General features: G+C 52.1%; 1 protein-coding gene and 1 long non-coding RNA gene across 2 annotated transcripts; one reads left to right on the top strand and one right to left on the bottom strand.

Annotated features, from left to right (window-relative positions):
- Positions 1-2,785: 2,785 nt before the first annotated feature.
- On the bottom strand, positions 2,786-7,681 carry LOC130601068 (uncharacterized). Its single transcript, XR_008972579.1, has 3 exons — positions 7,563-7,681; positions 3,163-3,249; positions 2,786-2,889 (listed from the first exon to the last, which is right to left on the bottom strand). It is a non-coding gene; the product is annotated as an uncharacterized LOC130601068 (long non-coding RNA).
- A 34-nt stretch (positions 7,682-7,715) lies between these two features.
- Positions 7,716-23,752, top strand: CTSD (cathepsin D). The gene is made up of 9 exons (XM_057412882.1): positions 7,716-7,949; positions 8,420-8,576; positions 10,739-10,862; positions 12,495-12,613; positions 16,622-16,821; positions 17,971-18,093; positions 19,280-19,424; positions 20,342-20,440; positions 21,078-23,752. The coding sequence occupies exons 1-9, from the start codon at positions 7,885-7,887 to the stop codon at positions 21,237-21,239; spliced, it is 1,194 nt and encodes a 397-aa protein (XP_057268865.1). The 5' UTR covers positions 7,716-7,884; the 3' UTR covers positions 21,240-23,752.
- Positions 23,753-24,159: the final 407 nt, after the last annotated feature.

The following is a 24,159-nucleotide window of genomic DNA, read 5'->3' on the forward strand; positions in this document are numbered from 1 at the left end:
CTCCCCAGAACAGCCTGGTAAAAACACATAAACTCAGGGCAGTGTGCCTCCTGGGTGGCAACAGAATTATGGGCAGGGCAGATAAATGACAATAGCTTAGTTTTTTAAATCTTAGCTTAATCACAAAGAGGGGGGCAGTATGGCTTCACAAGTGTCACTCTCACCAATGCTTTCCCTCCCCCCCAAAAAAACAAATAGGCACCTCCGTGCAAGCACTTGTCTGTCACACCCCATGTTCAGCAGTGTGGGAGGAGGGCTGGGATAACTCACTGCTCCTCTGCAGACATTCAGTTCTTTTATCTGGTCTTATACGCGTGCGTCAAAATGGGTTAAGTACATGAGAAATCTTCAGTGGGCTTTGGATTAAACCCCTGAATATCTTCTTGCATCCATGTCCCCAAGCCCACTCCTGTTTCCCCAGGCTTGGGGGCTCTGCACATCTCGTCCTAGCAAGGGGAGCTGCTGGCCCCACTCTGCCACCATAAGCACCATGCGGGTCCCAACTCAGGAAATGCCGCAGCATGGCAGGGATGCCTGTATGAAGGGCTTTGGTAGGAAGCCACCTCCAAAGACAATGCTCAGCAGGGTCTTGGCACTGCCAGTCTGGCCCCTGGCCCTTTTGCTTAATCCAGATGCTGAAATTAAATGTTTTGAGGTAGCAACATCAACAACATCAGCTACTCGTCATTGGCTAATAACACTAAGCACCCATTAGCCACAATTGCTGAGGAAACATTAATTATGGGATGCTCAACACATCTGGTAAGCAGGTACAGCTGTTCATCCCACTTTTATGCAGGCCAGATACCACCCAGCTTGGTGTGGGGATCCAAGCACCCACCTCCAGCCCCGCTCACTGTGCACAGCTGGCTGCTTCGGTGGCAGCTGGTGGTGGGGACAAGGATGTGGTGACGGTTGTGTTGGTGGTTCTAGACACTCTGCCACTCCAACCCATCATTTTGGCCATTGCCTGGACAGTGCCAGCAGGAACTTGGTCAGATGCCTTGAGTGAGAGGAAATTATCTAAGTCAGGGGTAGTGGGGACAGGCCCACGTGAGCCATTGCAGGGTGCAAGCTGCTGAGGCAGGGGGTAGGTGCCACGTGCCTTCCTCCAGCACTGTCAGCACAGCAGGAGATGACAAAGCAAAATGTGCCCAAAATGGGAAAAAGGAAGGAAACTCAGGGTTCACGGGATTGCATCATATCGGGCCAAGTGCAGCTTCTTCCAGCCATGGCTCAAACATGTAGCATGAAAACTGACTTACTGCTTTGCTCCAAAGATGTGTCATCAAAAAACTGCTCTCTTCTGCCCTGCTCCAAAGGCGGAGCATCAAAAACACCTTTCAGCAAGTACTGCTGCAGTTTCACCTCCTGTTGTAAGGGTAAACTTGTTTCTGTCTTAGGGGCATCTGCAATAAGCTCTTTAATGCTTGGGGTGCCCCTCAGCTCTGGGCTTTCTGAGGGATTTTAATCTTCCCTCCTTCAAGGGGTTGCTGGTACCCAGCAGTTTTCCACTGCTGCTACAGCTTGAAGGGGGTTTAGCTACTGGGGCTGGTTGTAGGATGCTTCTTTGATAACCTTTGATCTCAGGTTTTGGGGGCTAGGGCAAGGCAGGAACAGGTCATACCACCATGCCACTCACAAGGACAGGCTCCCTTTGAGCCCTGCCTTTTCACTCTGTGAAAATAAATTCAGAAATGCAAAGGGGGTTTCGAGGACCTGCACTTGATTTTGGCCATTGCTGTCCAGAAACCATGTGTCACACCAGCCAGAGCTGCCTGGTGTTGGGGTCCCCTCTGGCACTGACTGCTTGGGACACCCCCAGAACACCCTCCCAGTGCAGTGAGCTCCACTCGGCTGAAGGCAGCCGGCTGCCTCCTGCACCGAGCCCAGCCCTAACTGTGGTGCCAAACAAGTGGCCCTTGTTTTGGAGGGGAGCGCGTGACCCCAGGGATCAGAGCCTGTAGCCAGCTGGCCCTAAGGAGTTTGCAGGAGACCTTTGCCCAGGAGCGTGCCCTTAATCCCACCCACCCCCCCAGCACCTGTCAATTTAGAGCTACAATGCTAAGAAATAAGGATATTTAGCACTATGAGAAAGGAATTTTTCCTTCAGTGGTGGCGCTGCAGGGAGGGATGACTGGAAGGTATTTAGCTGCTAAGACATCTGCATTGGCAGTGTCCAAGCAGTTTGGATTATTGATTCCTGGCTGTAGCAGAAGGTGCTGGAGGCTGCAGGACCCGGGTGCAGCTGCAGTGTCTGCCTGGAGTGCTCCCACATCTACCTCCATGCATAATCTATGAGCACCTTTGGCTGCCAGCACAGGGCAAAGCATCTTCACATTTTTGACCATAACCCTGACCCTAAGCCACCCTGGTTGCAGAGCTCCTTGGAAAACACTCAGGGCTTCACATCCAGAGAGACAGAGATGCCAACTCCCATGCTGCAGATAATTATTAACAGGGTGTTTTGCATGCAAAAGCTCAGATAGAGGGTGTGCAAACCCTCAGACTGTGTTTGCCAAGGTGCTTAAATGTGGGTTCAAGATCTTAACTCCAGGCAGGCAAGTTGGAAAGTGCTGGCTGCGGCAGCAAGTGAAGCTGGAGTTTAGGAGTAAGGCGACAGTAAATAGGTAGGAATTTAGAGCCTTATATATTCACACAGCAGCAGCTGATCCAGGGGTTGGGACTGATTCACCAAATCACCAGTGGAAGTTGGGTGGTTGCTCCCACTCCAAGGAACATTGCAATTTTAAGCCAATCCTTGGGGTGCTGAGCGTCCTCTTTCTAAGCCCACACTGCTGTCAGGACCAGAAGGCTCAATTGCTTCCGTTGTTTTGTTACATTGTAGTCGTGATTGCATAAATGATGGTCTCCTCGGGGCAGCTTCAGCTGAAAGTGAAAAGGAAATAATTAAATGGCATCTAGTGCTGGTGAAGAAAATGAGGTGGATGATGTGCTTGGATGTGGCTGAGGCACATCTCTGCTTTGTACATGGAAACCCCACCGGTGAGCCGATACCTTTCTGCCCCAATCCAGCTGGCATGGCCCTGGGGGCCACAGCAGGGATTGCTCAAGTCAGGCGACAAGGTGAGTCGGGTCCCGGTGTTCCCTATCACATCCTGGCGTGGGAGGCAATGATTTGATGCCATTGTTGCCACTTACCACCCCATCCCGTCAGCTGCCAGTCACACTGCCTGCTGCCGGTGCCTGCCAGGGTTGTTGTTGTCCATCCCCAGCAATTTCAGACTACTGCAAAATAACTTGGGTGAGGCAGACATCATGAGATCCCTGCCCCGAGGGGCAAACAGGGCCAGCAGACAGGGTGAGACAGATACCCTCCTCCCCAGGGTGGGTGCAAGCATGTCCACATCCAGCTGCAGGAGAAGACAGGCAAGGGGATGTGGAAGGATGTCCAATGCTGAGCAGGGCCAGGCGCGGATAGGTGGCACAGGGGTGGCAGGAATTTGGGCAGGGCCACAGAATGCGTGGGACATGGGGATGGGTGATGACGAGTTTGGCAGCAGCCCAGTAAGGCAAGATGGTGTATAAGTAAAATCTAGTGAAGACACCAGGGCAGCTTGCAGGCTTGAAGACCATAAGCATTTCGCTGCATAAAGGCTTTTTTTTATGTAATAGCTAGGGCAAAGTGGGGAAGAGCAAGATCTGATAGAGAAGGTCCATTGAGGTGAAAGCACCCCATGCTCAAAAGCTGCTGCAAACAGCTTTGATGGAGATGGAGCCATATTCAGGGCTCCTGACCATCATGCCACCCAGCCATGCCACCCAACCGCTGAAAAGTCACCATCACCCACCACTGGGATCAGGGTTTGCAGCATGAGAGGTACCAAGGGAAGAATTACCACCCAGTCTAAGCCTTTTGCAACTCCGCTTAGTGTCTCCCCAAGATCGCTTCAGCCCATGCTAGCATGCGAAAAATGTTTAAGCAGGCAGCTGGCCAGCCCTGCCTCCAAACCAGCTCAGACAGTCCCAGTTCAATCCAGCTGGCACTGATGGATGGGGAATTTCCACTGCCCATGATGCCCAGGACATCTCCCACAGTGCCCACAGCACTGTGACATGGTGGCCAGGGCCTGGATGAGTCCCTTTGCATGCTCAGTGTAACTCCTCTCCTGCTCCCAGGTGTCCCATCAGCTGGAACTGCTTCTAAAGCACCCTCAGGTTGGGTTTTGCAGGTATCACCCACTAAAAGGGTGTAATTTGGGACGTGCCAGTGCCACTGGAAAATGTTCTCACCTTGTGAATTTAGGAAACGACATTGGGAGTGGGTGAGGTCCTGGCACTGTGCTGGGAAAAATTTACCTCTGCTTTGCTCGAGGGCTCCAGTCTGGTGAATCAGGCTCTAATTCTGCCAGTTAGCTGCATCCAGCAGCTTTATGCTGCATGGGGATGAGACCTTGAGTTGGAGTCATGGTGTTTGCAACCAGACCTGCCCAGGCTTGTACACCTGTAGGCTCTGCTTGGCTCAGACCAAGCAGAATAGTCTTTTTCTGTCCTTTAGTAATGAGATGCAAAATCCCAAACCTTTCTGTATTTGAAAAACTCACACAGCTTTGTGTTTGACACCTCTTGGACATAAAATACCAGACATTTCTGAACTGAAGCTTTCTTTGCCCTTTTGTCATTGCAGTTCGGGGCATTGGCTACCACTGTGATAAATAATAAATTTAAAAAAAATCATGGAAAGCGTGAAGGCAAACACATGGCCATATGTAAGGAGAAAGAGGCTTGCCAGAGTGCTGCCAGACTGCAGACAGGGGAGCAGCGAGAGCTTTGAAACCAAGCAGCATCAGGTCCCTGCCCCAGTGGCAAAGGGCAGGTGGGACTCCAGTCTTCCAGGGTTGGGGCTGGGTTGCTCCTCCCTATGGGAGCCACTGGGGCTGAGTCATTCGACCTCCCCTTGGGAATCCTCTCCAGCAGGGACAGAGGTTGCAAAAGTGTGGCCCGCTCCCAGGGGTGCGTCACCCCACGCCTACTGCCATGGCTGCCCGGAACAGCACTCCAGCTCACCTCGCGGAGCCAGGGGGATGAGGGGAGCCGGGCAGCCAAACCAGCAAGTAAAGGGGTTCATCCACAAATCAGAAAATAGGAGCAAGGAGGGACAGGCCCCTTGGCCACCTCTCGCAGATCTCTGCCTGCTCCAGGCACCCCAGCACGGCACTCTGGGTCCTGCTCCGCAAACAAGGGAAAATGTGTAAAACGTCCAAGCCCAGGCTCATGCCAGTCTATCTTTTGACGATAAACAGTGCAACTCTCACAGTCCCAGCCTATAAATACCCAGATGTGCACTTAGCTCCTGGTCAAACACCCCTGCTGTGCCTCTCAAGACCTTGACATCAGGGCAAACATCCCACAGAGGTGCTGAGGGAGCCTGAATCCTAGCTCCTTGCTGGAGCCACTGCTCCATGGTCCTGCACACAGGCACACCGGTGTCAGCTCCGAAACCACTGGTGCCAAGGGCTGGTACCAAATTAAACACTATGGGGATAAGCCTCCTGGTCCCTTCCCATCTTGCGAGCACCCAGAAGAGGATCAGTATTGTAACATTCCCTGATGCAATCCTGTCCTCCTTTTCACTGGTGTCTGGGCTCACCAGTGCAATGGACATGTAAGTCAGAGCAGCATGTCTAAAAGCAGCAAACCTCTTGCACTGATGAGAGCAGCTCTGGATGCAGGCACAAGATCTGTTACCATGAAGCCCAAGCAAAGGCTTGCCCTTAATCCCTTGGAGCTTAAAAGCCAGGCACAGACTGGATCCAGTCTGCTTGACCCTGCCGAAAAGCTTTTCTCTGCGCTACATGGTGGTATGGGGCTAGCATGGTGTGCTGTTTTCACCAGCCCATCCCTGCATGCTGGAGCCTGCTCCGTAGCCACGGAATGCTGGGGGAGACTGGCTGGACTGGAAACACTCCTGGAGGAGCTGCCACAGGTGCCTCAGCCCGGAGGCCAGGTGTTTGTTGCCCAGCCAGCTGCTGTTTCCTGACCACATCAATGAGAAGGGAGGAGGGCTGGTACCTCATGGGCTCCAGAAGAGCCTGAAAAGGTGCAGAGGAGCCCCAAGCCTGGCGTCAGGGCTATCCTTTTTATCTGCAAAGCACATTTGCAAGGGGGTTCCGAGCCCTTGCGAAGGATGGGTTTGCTTGGGTGGGACCACAGTTGGGTTAGTTTATGCCTGACCCACTCCTGCCTGCCAACACTCAGCACTGGGGCTGCCTGTACCCAGGGGAACAAGAGGAGGATACACCTGAGCTGAAGCCTGTGGCAGCAGTGAAGCCTTTGGGGTCAGGCTACAGATGCTGGGGAGCAGTCACTCCTTGGCCTCTAGCCCAAGAAGAACCACACAGGGTTTTGCTGAGTCACGCAGCGCCGCGGGGCCAGGGTTTTGCTGACTCAGGGTCAGTGGCATTCGAGCTGACCACGTGCCCGCAGGGGCAGGAGGGAAGCGGGGGCTGGCCGAAGTAACAGGACCCGTCAGGCTCACTCAATGCCTCCAGCCTTCGCTTCTGAAAACCTCATTCCGTTATGTGCCATGTCCCATGGGGAAGCTGCGTGTTTCCTGATATCCCTGGCTTGACCAAGGCATTTGGTGAGCTAGTGAGAGGAGATGCAGCCTAGGTCAGAAGTACCCCCTACAAACACTCAGCACAGACTGCAGTCAGGGGGTGGCTGGCACAGACCTGGGGCAGCGGGATGCTGCGTGAGGCCACAGGAGGATGGAAGAGGCTCAGGGAAGGAGGGCACAAGCTAGGTGCCAGTGACATGACCCATCAATTTTCCAGAACTTTTATGAAGGAGGCAGGCAAGGGACAGGGATCCTACCACGAAGCCATGGGTACTCCACTTCAGCAGTGCCCATCTCATGCCAGGGGCTGCTGCTCTCTCATCCTGAAGCACCAGCAGCAGCAAACCAACACCCCTGCCTCTCAGGACTTGGAAGCCAAAGTGCCCGTGAATCTGATTTTATTTCATTTTTCTTTTTCTCTAGCTGGTCTTGTGGCTCTGCAAGAGCTTGGTCAGGAAGAACTGGGCAAAGATTAGCTCTGTCCACTGCCTCCCAAGCCAGCAGGGTGGCACCTTTGAGCCCTGCCTTGACACCCCAGTGATGGCAAAGAGCCCACCCTGCTGCTCCCTGATGCTGGAATCTGGCCTGGCACCTGTCTGGCCCCTCCCAAACAAGGTTATGCCCATTTCCTTCAAAGTACCCCAGACTAAAGGGATGATTCCCACCAAACTGGGGGTCAGGGCGAAGCATGGACCTGGGGAGCTGACATAGCCCCTTGGCCAAGGGGTACAGACATCCTTGTGAGCCTGGCTGCATGTCACCACTGGTGACCGCAGGAAAGGTGCCTGAAGTCCATGGGCTTCTAGGGGGCTGAGCCACCACCATGTCAGGCTGGTGGGGGAATCCTGGCTGCGGGTGCCCCCCACCTCCAGGGCAGAGGAGAAAAGCCATAAAACACGTAAAGAACATAACAAAATAATCCTAACGAAATGTGCCGGCAAAAAAAGAAGTTAAAGACGCGACAGAGGGTAGCACACGGCACCTCGTGATGCGTTTGTAGCTGTTTATTCCCTTTTTCCCGGAGGCTGAGTCACGGGCCCAGTGCCGGGGGTCAGGCCTGGGGACCGGGAAAAGGGGGAAGGGCACACACGCCGTGAGGCGGGTCCCCGCACCCCGCGGGTGCCCAGCCCCGGCCCGCCCTCACGTGACGCTGCCGGTTGCAATTTTATCCCGTCAGCTGACTGGGAGCGATCCCCGGAGAGGGGCCGCCGCTCCTACAAAAACAGGGAAGGCGAGCGGCAAGGGCCGCGTGTGGTCTCTCGTCCGCGGCTCCCTCTGCGTCCCACAGACACCGCAGCGCCAGCATGGCGCCCCGCAGCCTCCTCCTCCTGCTGCTCACGCTGGCCGGGCCCTGCGCGGCCCTCATCAGGTGAGCCGGGGGGGTCCCATGGGGACCGGGTGGGGACATGGGGCATGCAGCCCAAGTGCTGATGCAGTGGTGGCCTCTGGGCTCCTCTCGCAGGCACCCCCACGCGGGGCTGCTCCGCCACCATCAAAGCAGAGGAGAGAAGCGCTGGAACCCCCCACAGATGAGGATTCAGGGCTGATGGAAGGGGCTTGCCCCAATTTTTCCTATTCCCGGTGAACCTTGGTAGTCACCTGCTGCCCTTCCTTTCCCTCTCCCCCTTACCACCCCCCCCCCCCCCCTTCCCCGAACCCCCCCAAACCTCTGGTTTTGGAAAAAGCACGGACCACAGCAAGGAGGATCCAACATGGAGTGCCGGCAGGAGCCCACACGTGATCTAGCCCATGCTGGTAGTCCCCCTGGTTTTGGTGGAGCTGTGCTGCTCCCCTCTCCAGAAGCCCCCCACCCCCATTAATAATGCCCTCCCCTCACAGGATCCCTCTGACCAAGTTCCCTTCCATGCGGCGGGTCCTGAACGAGGTGAACAGTGAGATCCCGGACATGAATGCTCTGACCCAGCTCCTCAAGTTCAAGCTTGGCTTCAGTGAGGTGGCTGAGCCCACTCCAGAGATCCTGAAGAACTACATGGATGTGAGTAGCACTCCTCTGCCCACCACCCCTCCACTGCAGCAGACCCCAGCATGATGCCAGCCAGGAGGCTGTCACTTCTGGGGCTACCCATCCCAAGGGGATGGTGGGGAATGCCAGCCGTGCCATCCCACCACAGCTGGGAAAGTGAAGGAGAGAGAGGTGTTAATCCCATAGGACAGATTCATGCACCCCCACGGCTCAGTGGGTGGTTGCAGAAAGTTGCTTCCGTAATTGCTAAACTAAAAATTCTAATACTGATAATTATAATAATAACAAACAATCTACTGCCACCCAAGTGGGAGTTTTGCAGCTTCCGTGACCTATTTCTTTTCCCCTTTGTCACTAATTAATTATTGTAAATAGGGGTCTGATCGCTTGCTGTCCTTCCTAGCATCTTCTGGCCTTTCTGCAAGTTGGGGGGCATAAAGATCATGCTCCACTCGTTGAGGAGTTGAATATAAAAGAGCAAGCATGGGGCAGGAAAAGAGAGCTCAGAAAGGGCATCAGATTGCTTGTGAGTCTGTGAGTCTGACCCTTCCTCCTGCTATCCTTCATCTTCTGCATGGCCTTGGGAAAAGCCACCCTGCACCTCCACCTTCTTCTTAGCAGCTTAGGGAGCAAAGGGACCTTCGTGGTGGAAATGGAGATGAAAGGAGAAGCCACATAAAGGACATGAGGTTTGCCCTTCCCCAGCTGCCAGATACATGTGGTGTTTCTTGTTTCTGGGCTCCCCACTGGGTACCCTCACAGCTCTTGGGATGGTGGGGAAGTGCACACTGGCCAGCAGAATAAAGCTGCCGCTGCCTATTTGGACATTAATTCAGAAAGTTTCCCCCTCCTCCCTTTTTCCCAGGGGCTCTTGACACCCAGCCAACACGGCCCTGCCAGGGCTGGGCAGGGAAGGGCTGCCGGTGTTTTAATCGGTGGTGTCGAAAGCCAGGGTACCAGCAGTTGCACCATGGCCTTGTCTCTTGCGACCACAGCTCAGGCTGCCCTCAGGGAAGGACTCTGCTCCATTGGCGCAGGGGGGAACAGCCCAGCCTGTAGTGGGAGATAAGGGACTGCTGCATCCCTCCCGGCCTGGCTGAAAACTCTAGCTGCCTGAGGGGATGTTGGGATGAAAGGTGCCACCTCCCTTAGTCTGTCCCACACGGTCCCACCAGCCCCTGGTACCCTTCATGGGTCTGTATATGTGATGTATACAGACTGGGGGTTAATTTTCAAGGCCCAGCAACAACTACAGAATCACTGGAAGCAAGTGCTGCCTCCCCATTATGGCTAATTGTAATGGATTAGTAATTACTCAGTGAGCAGCCCTTGCAAACTAAGCGCGCAGGAGCTTTGATAATCCTGTTTTCTCCCAACTTCCCTTCCTCTAATTAAGTACATGTGGAGGCTTTGAAAGACTACAGTCTGACTTCCTTTGCTACAGCCTTCTCTCCAGACCCTGATCTGGCTGCTCACTGGGCATTTCACAGCCCTCTGCCCTTTTGGGAGGGCTGGGGAAAAATGGGTCCATCCAGGACCTGCTGAGCATTCCCCAGTCATCCTCCCAAACTCTCACCCAACAGCCTTAAATCCCTCTCTGGCAGTGTTCCATCCAGTTCCTCCTAAGTCTACCAAAACCTGCAACTGAGCATTTGTTTATTCCTTCCCATCCCAGGGACTTGCCAACATGTACCAAAAGCTTTGGCAGCTGTACCTCTACCCATGGCAGCAGAGCTGCTGCAAGGCTGCAGTTCCTCTGCAAACTTACTAGTGAAGCAGCTTCCCAGACAGTTTCAGCTTTTCAGTAACACAGGTGTTTTGCTTGGCTTCTTCCCATCTTTTTTTTTTCTTCCCTATACTGAGCCACATGCAAGCCTGCAGACCTTTCCAGTTCTTTTCTGCCCTGTGTCCCTGCCCCAAAAGCCCTCCTCCGCAAACACCCATCCCACTTCTCCTCCCCAGTTTATCCTTTTCACACCTGCTGTAATGTGGTATGAACACTGAAGGGGATCATCCCTTCCAAAAAACAAAGACTGGGTGCCCATCACAGTCTAAAACAAGAGGAAGGCAGTGTCCAGATAAGAAGCTGATGTCAATCCCAAGAGATTTTTTAGTCTTTAATCCCTTCTTTTACCAGCTGCCTCCACTCATGGCTCCCTTCTCCTCCTCTGCAGGCCCAGTATTATGGTGAGATTGGCATCGGAACCCCACCACAAAAGTTCACTGTGGTCTTTGACACTGGCTCCTCCAACCTCTGGGTGCCATCTGTGCACTGTCACCTGCTGGACATCGCCTGTTGTAAGTGTCACTGGTGCCAGCCACAGCTCAGTATCTTCTCCTTCCCTACAAAATGCAGATCCTGGCATTGCAAGCGCGGAAACTCAGGCAGCAGTGTGAAAGGGCTTGCCAAAAGCTGACAGACTCTTTAGGGTCAGAGTTGGAATTAGAATTGCATCCATCCTTCATTACTCCCTTCCTGTTTTTTCCACTCCAAGTCGCCCACACACAGCTTCAGACATTCCCTAACAGCCTCAGCCCTGCAGCCGGGGAGCAGCATCGTAGGTTGTGATGTTTCTCCCCAAATTACAGACTGATGCTGCTGTTGCCCCATTGTGCAAGGCTGGTGAAAAAAATCAGGCACTTGCCAGATCTGATACAAACCACCCTAGTTTCTGCTCTGTTACTGCAAGGAGCATGTGCATGCATGTTTATGGTTTTATAATTAATGAGAGCCAGGTAGGCACAATGAGATGAGAATGTCTTAGGAACTACAAGGTTTTTTGCTCTGTGGCATTCCTATGCAATACACTTCCACAGCCAAAGGTGTCAAACCCGGTGATGGCAAAATGCCATTTAAAAGTACTGGCTGTGCTGCTTAAGCAGAGCAGAGAAACCTGTGGAGCCAACAAATGCAACCATGGGAGGTGGCCCAAAGTGCTCATTGGGAGTAGGAGGAAATTTGGGCTTCTTGTATGGTCCTGTGTTGCCCAGAGAGAAGGCAGACCTTCTTTTTGCATATGTGAATGAGATTTAGGACACTGGTAGGGTGGTGAGGTCCAGAGTTGGTCTCTCTTGGATGTTCCTGATCTGTAGCAGGGGGCGGGTTTCTCAAGGCAGTGGTGCAGGAGGTGCTGGGATCAAAGGGTATGCAATCACAAGTATGCAATGAGCCCAGCCTCCTGCCAGGCTGGCATCCAGACAGTCCAGCTATGGAAGTCCCTGTATAGCGTGTTGGTTTCTGCAGGGCTCAGCTGGTCTGTCCCCATCTGCTGTCTGCCCCACTCAGCAAGCAGCCATGGAGCTGGGCTGGCCAAGCTTGCTACACACCACTGCCCACCTCCTGACTCAGGAGGAATCTGTGGAGGAGGAATCTACCTAGCTGTAAAAACAGGGATATCTTACAGTTCTCAACCTTTCCAAGGGGAAAGCAGCCTACATTGAGGGAAAGTCCTTTTCCTTTGCAAATAAAAAAAATATTTTGAGGCCTCTCTGTGCAAAAAACAATGACCATATAAAAAAAAAATCCAGCCAGTCTTAGTAAAAGAAACATAGAAATCCACAAGTGAAAACGTTCATGCCCAGAGCAGGCTATGTTTAAAGCCATTCTGGTTCTCTATGGCACAGGGGGATGCATTTTGCTCTGCTGTCTTAACACACCCTGAAACACCAGCCATGTAGTCTCTAGGCTTTTAATACCCAGTGGCAAAATCCGATTTAACAGCCAAATTGGATCTGCTCACGTAATTCCCCAGACGTTGGAAACACTTTGTTAAGGAACCTGGCCTTGGCAAATGCTGGGTTCAGTCCTGTCTTCACATCATTGAGTGTCTGTCCAGATGAGCTGGGTGGTGTGGGGTTAGGTGTTGGCAAACCCTAGGTATCAAGGAGCACTAACGTTTTATGTCCCCATGTTCTCCTCCCTGGTTGCAGTGCTGCACCACAAGTACGATGCCTCTAAATCCAGCACCTATGTGGAGAACGGCACCGAGTTTGCCATCCACTATGGGACAGGGAGCCTCTCTGGGTTCCTCAGCCAGGACACTGTCACGGTGAGTAACAACTGCCCTTGCCCTGAGCTGCCCAATCCTACTTTTGTAAAACCACTAGAAGCTGTTTGATTTAAACGGGCCTCCCTTCTTGAGTGTCCTACTCATATAGAGTGTGCTTTAGCACGGTGTTTCCAAGCGCTTTGAAGCGAGGTCGTGATGCAAACAAGGTGGTGATGATGACTGAGGAAGTGACAATGACTAAAGCAAGCAGAGAAGGGGGAAGGTATTAATTAGCAGGTCAGCAGAGTGTGGACCACATGCATTGTTGCCTGCAAACGCTGTCTCTGGCCATCTCTCCAACCCTCTTCCTCCTTACCCTGGAAATTTCCCAGCCCAAATGCACACCAGCACCACCACAGGTGGCTGGTGGCGCACAGCTTGTTCTTGGCCAATATCAGTGCGATAGTGGGCATCCACTCAGGCAGCTGCTGAAACACTGGCCACAAATGGGCTCTTTTCAATCCCATCCTGGTCTCATGTCCAGAACTGGTGCTTATGTTTGCAAAGGCTGTGTAATACCTTGGAGGATGGGTCACCAGCAGCATTCAGGATGCAGCTTTGGGGTAGTCATGTTGCTGGTGGTTGCTTCTCATCGTTTCCTATTCAGCAAGCAAAGGCTGAGTTTCCTGCGAAGGGCAGGCACCTTTCATGACTGCTTCACAGGTACAGATGCTCATGAGAGCTTGCCAGCTGCCAAACATCAGTGACATGTGCTCCCAGATCACTTGGTCTCCTGGCAGGGATAAGAGCATGTGTTTGCTTTGTGGCAGGGAAACAAAGCAAAAGTTTTGAATAAGCACATAAATCTAGGGATTTGGGGTTTTCTGTGTTAGGTTCAGCTGAAAAGTACTGGATTATCAATTATATTGGGATCAGAAGAAAAATATCCAAGAGGAGCCCAAATTGGGTGGCTCACGCAAGGAGCACTCTTCTGCCTGTCCTTATAGCATGAAAATTTCAGGCTAGCCTGGAAGCACCAGCCATTGCCTCTGCACTGCAAAGATGCTGGCAGCTCATTCTGGGTGCGGGACCCTGTTTTGGGGGAGAGGAGTTTTGATGGGCTTAGTGTACCCTGAAAATGGGTGCAGACAAGGCTGTGGGGGAGAGCAACAGGTCTCCTCCAGCAGCTTTGCACCTCTGGTTTTGCCTTCTGCAGCCTATGAAGCTTTGGATTTTCAGGTTTGTTTCATGCCATTTATTTCCTGCGTCCCTCAGCTTGCTTATAAACACCCCACCGCAAAAAGGCCACCCAACTGAGCCTTCCCACAGCTCTCACTGCATGAAGGCACCATGTATGTAGCATTAATGTATTCTCTTACATTAGGTAGGCAAAATACAGAGCAGGTGGAGGCATCTGTATTCATCCCAGTAATGGAGCGGGACAGCAACGCAAACAGTGAACTTGATTGTGCTGTGAAAGTGTGGGCTGGTTTAGGCACTTTCTGGCTTAATGCAGGGGCTGAAAGTGAGTCAGAAGGAAAATCACAGCTTTTTTTTTGTTTGTTTGTAATTATCACCCTAATGCCTGCTTGCTAGCTGGCTCTCCACTTCCCCATGGCTCAGAGAAAGGAGTTTGTGCCTGAGCTTGTTCAGGAAGCAGGGATGGCTCTTGGTAGCCAGCACAGCTTGTAGCATTTGGTTTCTGCCTGGGCAGAAGCAAGAGAAACCTCTTGCATGGAGCCTGTGCAGGACACAGGAGCAGGGATGACTCAGAGGGTCAGGGACCTTCAGCTTGGACACCAGAATATTTCCTCTGCTGTACATTATCCTATAGGCAGCCTCCCAGTTGGTTGTAGTCTGGAAATACAGACATTAAAACAGCCTTCAGGGTGACCCTCTTGGCTCCAGCCATCCCAAAGAGTGGAAGTAGCCACAGCAGCCTGTGGTAGCAGTGACATCTGACCAAAAGATGCTGTTTGCCAGGTGGTCCAGAGTCCCTCAGCCCTGAACTTTTTTTGGAGAGGGTGACAAGCTCAAGCATCCTTTCTCCTTCTGTGGAGGAATGATGCCCTGCAGCACTGCGCTCCCTGCTGCTGCTCATTCTTCAAAGACCAGCAGGTTCAACCAGCCCTCTGCTGCTAGAGCATCTCTTCCCTTTAGCACAGCCTGACCTTGGGATGTCCTTCAAGGGCAGTAGAGGAAATGTCACTGGCCATGGGGCCAAGGTCTCTCCCAAGGCTGCAGTGCAGATACACCCCACAGGAAGTGGCCCTCTTCACCTCTCCCCTGTGCCTCTGCAGAGGGGACCCTCAAGCCCTGCTACCAAACTGTGCCGTGGAGGCTCTCGCCTTTAGTCTGCCTTTACCATCCAGTGCTTGCCCACTTGGCTGAGAGTGCTAACAAGGAGGCCAGGTGAACTGCAGTGTGCTGACTCCTGCCTGCAGAGAGCAGAGGAGTGGCTGCTACGCAGCCATCCACTGGTCATGATTTTTGTTTGCTCTTTGTCTAGTGAGGGGCAAACACAAAGGATCTGTCTCCTTGCACTAGCACTCTGCTAGAGGTGCTCTTGGGGTTTGGTCCTGCTGAGGTCCAAGCGTGGGCAGAGTCTGCAGTGGTGGCATCTGCAGAGTGGCACCCCAACCACTGGGCAGGTACCTGCCTTCCTCTTGGGATGTGCCACCAGGGTAATACTCAGACAAACCTGGTGCTCAGTTTTATCAGTCCATTGCACTTTAATTTTTTTAAGTGGAAGCTTTATTGAACTTCCTGAGCTGCAGCAGGACCAGTGGTGCTGCATGGTGGAGTTGTGGCTTTTGTAAACCTGTGGCATACAAGTGGGGTACTTGCCACATGCACAGCGTTGAGCAGATACATTGCTCTAAGCTGTTTTACCCCACATCCTGCTCTGTGGCTTTTAGCTTTTGCAAGGCTCGATCATCTTTTCCTAGCACAAGCCTCCAGATACCATTAAAGCCAGCATCCCAGCCTTGCACTGTCTAACCCTGGGGGGATATTAGTAATTTACAGTGATCGTTATCTGCCATCAGGTAGGAGACACCAGCTTTTCAATCCAGCCCTGTTCGCTACAGTGCTGCTAGCTGCAGGCTGGGAGACTGAAATTGTGCAGATGATGACACTGCCTGTGGTCAGCCAGAAGCTCAGAAACCTTCTGAACTGCTATAGCCAGGACCCAGCTCCTGCTCCCTGTCAGCCCAGCTATCCTGCTTTCTGCGATCTCCTTTCTGGGGATCTGCCCTTCTGAGGCATTTCAGCTTTCAGCACGGAACACCAGTCCCTCTCATGGCTGGCAAGAGAGGTGACCTTTGCATCCACAGTACTCCACTTGCTATTTTAGTGCTCTCGGCTCAACCTTGCTTTCCCAGCTGGGTCTTCTCCCCTCCTATAGGAGGTCTCTGCAGGCTGGTGGCTCTTCTGGGAGATGCAGCAATATCCTGGGGATGTTTCTTATGTAGGGGAGATCACAGGGGTTGTTGGCAGACATGAGAAGCATTTGCACTCCCAGCTGGGAATGGGTGCAACACCCGAGGAGGTAGGGCACAGAGATGACTTTGAAAATGTTGAGGATTAAAGGCACAGCACAAGAGTATTTCAGGCTGGGAGGATAGGATGAAGTAGGCAATAGGGGAAGGGATGTAGAGGGGACAAAATGATATAGGTCCCTCTGTGCAAAGAGGAGGAGCTGAAAGATGGCATGGCTAGTGCCTGAACCCAGCTAAAGGCTGAAAGGGCTGAGTGAAGCAGGCAGAGGAGAGGGAGGCTCCAGTCCTTAGGGGTATGCTGGGCTTTGCAGGAATGCAGAAGGTGCCATTGTGCAGCCTGTGTCCTGCCCTCCACACCCCTCCCACCTCTCCCCGCAAGGAGAGTGCCACCAGGGTATCTGATTTCTGCAGCTGCCTACAAATGGAAGGGTAAAAGCAGGCAGGAGTGTGGCAGTGCATTGAGGGACACACTATAGCCTGCGTTCAGTGAGATCCCATTTCCGCCCTGGTCCCCCGAGTCAGTTTTCTTTATAATCTGCTTTTCCCTTCCTTCCCTATCTCCCCTCAGCTTGGCAACTTGAAAATCAAGAACCAGATCTTTGGAGAAGCTGTGAAACAGCCAGGCATCACATTCATTGCAGCCAAGTTTGACGGAATCCTGGGCATGGCATTCCCAAGGATCTCTGTGGACAAGGTCACCCCTTTCTTCGATAACATCATGGAACAGAAGCTGATTGAGAAAAACATCTTCTCTTTCTACCTAAACAGGTAGTGTTTGGTTTGGTGGCAGACCTATCATTTCGAGGGCAAGCCAAGATGGGCATTTTTCTGTGTCTCCTGGTAGCACCTCTTGCCATGTGCCAGTTCACACCCTGGCCAGCACCACAGGGGAGATTCCAGTAAGGTCTCCATGCTAGAGCGGTCAGGCCAAAATCTCTTCTGCTGTCTGCTTTGAAACAAGAAGGGAAGTAGAAGTTTACTGATAAAAAGCTGGGTAGATCTGCTACTGGATCTCTTAACTGATGAAGAGACAGGGGCTGTTTTCAGAGGAAAGGGAAATGAAAATAAGCAGGGTTGTGATCAAGAGATTGCATGCTGCTAGTGCAGTTCCCATTAGCCCCAGTCTGTTGTCAAAATCCATGACACACATGGCCACCGCAGTGTCACCTCCCAGGCAAGCATGCCCCACACCAGTCATCACTAATGATGGGGCTAACACTCTCTCACCCACAGGGAGATCATCCTTTGTGCCTCCCAGTGCCTTCCCACCCACTGCTGCTCCCCCAGGACACCACATAACCCTCCTGGCACCACAGGGGGGACTCTGAAGTACTTCAGCCCAAAAAGTAGCACACCAGGAGCAGGGACAGCAGAGAGGCTGCTCTGACCTGTTCAAAGCCAGCCCTCCCCCATCACCATATTTCTTCCCATCTGCTTGGCAGTGAGCTTTTATCTGACAGTAACCTTGAGGATTCATTTCTGAGGCTCCTGGCTGGCACGGAGTTGAGTGAAGATAACCTAATGCTGTATCAGCCATGTCCAGCCCTGGCACGGGTGCTTGTTACAAGCTGATTATTTGAGGGGTCCCTTGTGTCAGTGCTCAGTTCCCATTTGCCATTCCCCTTCTCTGTCCTACTTCTCTACAGCAAGTTTCTGCAGGTGTCTGTGAGAAAGCATTAGTCAAAAAAGCTGCAGGATGCTTTGGGTAAAAAAAATTCCCATTTCCTCACCCCAGCCTATCTCACAGTATCCGTCCTTATATTGACGTATAATAGTGCAATGTAAATCATCTGTCTCCAATGCTGCTAACACTGTGCTTCACCACTAAGCACCTGGGCATGTAGTCTGGGGGCATGCAGAGGGGGTTGTTCCCACCCTGACCCTGATGTTCACAGGTTTGGTTGTTTTATTTTTCAGAGATCCTGCTGCTCAGCCTGGTGGCGAGCTGCTCCTGGGGGGCACCGACCCCAAGTATTACAGTGGCGACTTCAGCTGGGTCAATGTCACACGCAAGGCTTACTGGCAGGTCCACATGGATGCGTAAGTCCCTCCTCCACCCGGCTACATGCGTGAGGACATGTGCAGAAAGCTCACACTTGGGGTTGGGCTGAGGCCCTCCCCAAAAAGGAATCATCTCTATCCCTGAAACACATCCACACCAAAAAACAGATTAAAATCCCACCCTAAAGCTGTTGCTGGAAGGGGAGAAGAGGCAGAAAACACCAGGAGATGTTCTGCAAAATCTTTCCCTCTTGTTGATCTTTGACCCTTGAAAATGCCTGCTGCATCCTTGCAAAGCAGGAATAAAACACTAGCATGTCATCCTTGCAGTCAGGATGAGCCCCACGGGTTAAATCCCAGTTTTCCTTAGCTTTCAGCAAGGCCTGATCTATAGGCTCACTTGCACACTCTGGAGAAGCAGGATGAGGCCTCAGGAAGCCAGCCCTTGACTGAAGGGCATGGCGCGGCAATCAGTGTGCATTGTTGGAGGCAGAGGGGAGGAGAGCGGGCTGATCTGCTGGCCAGCAGCCCCACGGTCTATTCTGAGCTCTCTCACGTGATAGGAACTTAAAAGCAGCCTGTGATCAGAGTGTGTCTTTCTCCCAGGGACTGCATCCCACCCCAGCACGGCGTTTGAGTTCTCATCTTCCCCCAGCCCTGCCTTGTTGGCAAAGCCTGGCAGACCTTTGGCTGGAAGGTTTTATCCATCTGCACTGCTGCGAAAAACGATGCAGGAGAGGAAGCCAAGTAGCTCCTGTCTTGCCTCTTTGACATACAAAAACCCTTCCCTTGCCTGTGACCCACTCAGCTGTCACACCACCCCTTTAACCCTTTGCTTTTTGCAGTAGCACAGGTAATACAATTCCCTAATGCATTGCCCTGAGCTCGCTCATGTGCCCATTATCTGTGATGCTCGCTCTGGAGCGGAGGTGGCAGGCAGGATACAGAGGCAGCAGTCCAGGCTCTCTGCAGAAGTGCAGTAACACCTCAAGGCACCTGCTCAGTTGGGAGCAGGCAGGGGGAAGCTAGGGGTTCTGTGCACTAAGTTGGTGCTGCATCAGTATTTCTGAGCATCTGTCCTTCCTGGGCATCTGTGGCAGCCCTCCACTCCATGCCTCCATACTGCCTAGACTCAATCATCTTCAACTCTTTGCCTTCTGCTTCCCACAGCCTTTTTTTGGGATGACTCTTAACAGTTGTCTTCTGTCTGGGCACCTCTCCCCAGGGTGGATGTTGCCAATGGGCTGACCCTGTGCAAAGGGGGCTGCGAGGCCATCGTGGACACAGGAACTTCACTCATCACTGGCCCCACTAAGGAAGTGAAGGAGCTGCAGACAGCCATTGGTGCAAAACCACTCATCAAAGGCCAGGTGAGGTCAGGCTGGGAAAGTGGGAGTCCATGGTCATTATGTCATCCACACTGCTTTGCACCCAGATCCTTCTACAGACCCTGGTCTTCTACTCCATCTGCTTGCCGTTCCCAGCCTGTGCTCATACAAAAGCCCCTGGCATAGCAGGAACCCCTCTGTCTTTTGAGCCCATGCAGTGTTCACCTTCCTGCCCATGCTGTCAGAGTGCCAGGTTCCATGAACTTTGGAAGGCTTTGGGTCACCTCTGCCACCCATCCCTGGCAGGCAGGGGACAATGGGTCTAAGTTGCAGCTGAGGTCAAGGATTTCTGTTAATGTGAGTCCAAAGGCGCTTTATTTAATGCAAATGACAACCCTTCCCTGCCAAGTTTTTAACCATCGCAGCTAATCTCACAAGGTCATCTCTCCTCCTTGAAACAGGGATTCATGGTGCCTCTAGGAAAGATTCTGTTCTCCAAAACCCTTCCCAAATCACAGAGCCATGAGCACTTGTAGGTCTTTTCTGCAGTGTTGCTTCATGCTGCAGTAAGTTAGACCTGTCACCTCTGCAAGATTTGCCAGTGTTAATTAAACTGGCTTTGTCTGTTTATCACACCCTGTCTATGTCTCTAGGCTGTATTGAGCCGTGTCTCTGCCTTCTGTGGCAAGACCCCCAGCCTTGCCGCATCGGATGCTAAGCCCTGGTGCTCAGCAGAGCCAAAAGCTGAACCTTTGGCTCCATCTCTGTCCCTAAAACCTTCTGACCCCTCAGCTTGCAGCCCTGGGCAGGGAGCAGCCTGCTTACCCCATCTCAAGCCTCTTCTGCATGATGAGCTGGTTTTGGGGGAAAACTACAGCAAAGATGTGATTGTATCCGAGGAAGACCTTTCCTGAGGGTGTGGGAGCTGCCATCTAAAGCCTTTACTGTTACTATTTCAGTATGTGATTCCCTGTGATAAAGTGTCATCTCTGCCTGTCATCACACTAACGCTAGGAGGGAAGCCCTACCAGCTCACTGGAGAGCAGTATGTCTTCAAGGTATGTCCAGGCAGCTTTTTCCAGCCCTGTGCTTCTCCTCTAAGGCCTAACTTTTGCCTCCACTCAGTCATCAACCATGAAATCTAAAACACAAGAGCAGTGACTTGTGGAAAAAGTCTGAAATGTTGGGGAGGTGGCACTGCTGATGGAGCCAGGCAACCTCACCAAAGTCCTGCAGGAATGAGATCCCTGCGTGATGCTCATGAGGGATGGGAGGATGGGAGAGGGAGGGTAGGCAAACTGTTGCATCACTTTCTATAAATATTTTGCTCTTTCTTGTTGGATTCTGGTGCCATGAAGCTTATCGTAGCAGAGGCCACCAGCCTGGCATTTAAGCCATCAGAATCAACTTGTGCAGAATTTCAGTGATGGCTGTAATTCAGCATTGCATAGGCTGGGAAGTTTATGGGCACATGCAGGTTTACCTGATGCTTTGCTGCGATAAGCACTGTGGGAGGGGGAGCTGGGTTTGGAGCCAAGAGAACAGTGGTTTGGGAGTTACTTTCACAACAAGCACTCGATCTCAAGGTGGGAGAGGCTGAAGCACAGCCAGCGTTGTCAGGTGTTACTGCTAAGCCTGCGAGGGTGAGGGAAATGGAAGACCAAGGGAGACTGAAGCTTTCAACCTTCTGTCTAGGTTTCTGTACAAGGAGAGACCATCTGCCTGAGCGGCTTTTCAGGCCTGGACGTCCCACCCCCTGGGGGCCCACTCTGGATCCTGGGAGATGTCTTCATCGGTCCCTACTACACTGTATTTGACCGTGATAATGACTCTGTTGGCTTTGCCAAATGTGCCTAAACGCCTGACCCACCTCCCACTGCCTCTGCCACACACACACTTCCACACATGCACAGGAGCCATGGAGAAAGATTACCACGATTAGAAATCCAGGGAGTGGAAAGAAAAAAAAAAAAAGAAATGGAACTAGGTTTAAAATTACATGGAAAATAGTCATTAGTGTCCTGCTGGCCATGTTTTCCCCTCTGTTGAGTAGGTGGTGCTGGGAGGTCTCTAGTTGATGACTCCAGCTGGAGTAGCCCCTCGCTTTACTGCTAGGTCTTCCAGTATCTGTTTTTAAGACTGATTCTCAGAGCTGAACAAGGCCCTCTCATGTCTCCCAGCCCTGATCTCCTTCCTGGGGGGCAGCTGGCTGGAGCCAGCCCCTGACACCTCTGTTCCTGCAGAGAGGCTGTGCAGCTGCTCTTGGGTTTGGGCTTCTGAGCTGGGGGAGAGGGACAGGGCAGGCTGCTGGCAAGTGATTTACTACTTTGTGCTTTATCACTGTTGAAGTGGGGGAGTGGATGGCTTCATCACGCCTCCATGACAGATTCAGGCAGCGACAGCAAGGTCATTTCTCAATGGGTTTGTACTGGCTTGGTCCTAAAAGAACGTGTCCCGTGCTGGAGCAATGGGGGATTGTGGTACCATGCCCAAGGGCTCTGGTTGTGTGTTTTTGTGTAGTGATGACAGTAGTGAGAGAGCTGGAGATGTGACGTCCCCATGCCTGACCTTGCAGGACAGGAATTTGAAGGGGAGCTCCAGCCAGTGGGAATCTTTAGGGAGTACAAATATAAAGGGGGTCAAGATAGGATCTAATAGAGGTCACTTGAACTCATAGCCACAAAGGCCTGGCTTTCTGCTGAGCAAAGTCACTTGACAAAGGTTCTCTCTAGTTTGGTGAACTTCTGCCAGCTTCTGCAAACTGCAGATCTCCCCAGCCTCATCTGCAGCCAGTGAGCTGAGAATAATGTTTCCTAAAGCAGTTAAGTGATCTACAAGCCTAAATCACATGGATAAACTCTGTAGGTGTTTGTCAGCCACATAGGACCTTTTGGAAACATTATTCTCAGCATTTTGAACTGCCCAAAACCAGACAGTTGGCAGAGCCAGCAAGCCTCCTGTGCAGGAGGGTGCTGTGGCAGCTGCTGGGCTTGCATTCACTGTTCCTGCCACCCCATTGTGAAATCCAACTGCCTTTAACCTGTTTTCCACCTTACTAGTGCTGGTGAGAGCCCTGTTCATGTCCACCCTGTGTTGCACATGAAGTGAGGCACAGTCCTGCTTCAGAGAGGTTGTAGCTGATTTAACTTTCCTAGTGTGTTGGATAAGGTCCTGAAGTTAGGGAGTGGCAGCAGGTGAGGGGTAAAGCTGGGAGTGGCAAGGGGACCAGATCAGCCATGGCTGTGACCCCAGACTAGGCAAAAGTGATAGTAAAATCCTGGCTTCCCAGAATTCACTGATAATCCTGCCAGCAGTACCAGTGGGGTCAAGGAAGTTCCCAGGAAAGGTCTTTGACAGTGGGTGAATAGGTTATGCCTGGTGAAATGGATATACATCATCCCCAATATTGAATTCTCCACAAGCATCAGAGGCACCACTGGGGAAGAGGTCCTAAGGTACGTATGCACTGTGGTTGAACAGTGCGTATGTAGTTTATGGATCCCCTGTCCCCACACACTGCAGCTTGGCTTTATAACCGTGCCACACACCTTGGAGCGGTCTGGAGTGAGCAGTGCAGTCAGGCCTGGGCGCACCTGGGACACATGCATTGTCCCCTGCGACCTTGGATGTGACAAATGCTGCTCCCAAACCTTGCTTCTGTTGGCTTATAATCTTCACCTGCATCTGGGTGCCGAAGGACATCTGTTGCAGACAGGCTAGAGAACAGTGGCATGTTACCAAAAAAAGAAATCATCAATGGTACTTGAAAATCAGCCGATATTCAGCACCTCTCCAGAGAGCCCCAGCTCCACACCAATTAAAGTGCCCAGAGCGCCTCCAAGCCCTGCTGCATCATTTCCCAGCTGCAGGATTTCTTCAGCATGGCGAGACAAGAGATAGCCTCTTGGGTACCCGCTAATCAAGACCTAAAGTGGGGCAGGGAAGTCTGACATGGAGCTGGCAGTGGGTTTTGAATGTCTTCAGCATCACATCCAAGCAGGACGTGCAGCACAGCCCCAGAACAAGCCATTGGGCTGCAGCTCTGGTGCACTGCAATGCCTTATGTTGTCTGAGTCATAGCCTCCACAGTAACCCAAGGCTGAGCTATGTCTGTTGTAGGGCAGGCAGGAGGCTGCTGCCTAGAGAATGAGCACAGCCCAAAGTGATTCCCTGAGTGACATACCTTCAGATAGGCTGGAGGAGCAGTTCATTGTAGTCTTCCCTGAATGGGCCTCCTCCCCTTGTTCTTTTATTTGCATTTTTAAACCAAACTCTAACCACATGACTGTATTTTTTAAATCTAATTTGCTGTCAGAATTACTGTCTCATTGTAGAAAATTGAAAAGAAAATACAGTATTTCCCCCCTTAACTCTGGCAGTGGTCTTTTCTTAAGCAGCTTGGGATGCCAAACTCCTCCTCAGTGGCCAGAGACTGTCTCCTCAACCTGATGTTCCAGTATGTCTAGTCCCCCACTCATGTAGACTCATATGTGCTGCAGAAGGCCATCCTTCCCTCTGCTAAGGAACTGTGCTGGGAGCTTGTTGGGTTTGTCTTTTTCAATGTATTAAAACATAACCCAGCCTCTGCAGGGTGACATAGCAGTGTTACCAGCCTGACCCAGTGCTACTGGTGCAGCAGGCACTCCCAGCATCTGTCCTAGCCTACAGCCTTCTCCTGGGGCCACATCTCCTGGCTGAGTATTGCGAAGGCTAGTCCTCCAACAGGGGCTCCTCTGGGCCAGCCAAAACTAGCTCCTACTTGACTTGAGCTACAGAG

This window comes from Pezoporus wallicus, unplaced genomic scaffold (assembly GCF_028554395.1).
Source record: "Pezoporus wallicus isolate ANWC-B61680 ecotype Strahan unplaced genomic scaffold, APGP_CSIRO_Pwel_v1 scaffold_6885, whole genome shotgun sequence".
NCBI classification, from domain to species: Eukaryota; Metazoa; Chordata; class Aves; order Psittaciformes; family Psittacidae; genus Pezoporus; species Pezoporus wallicus.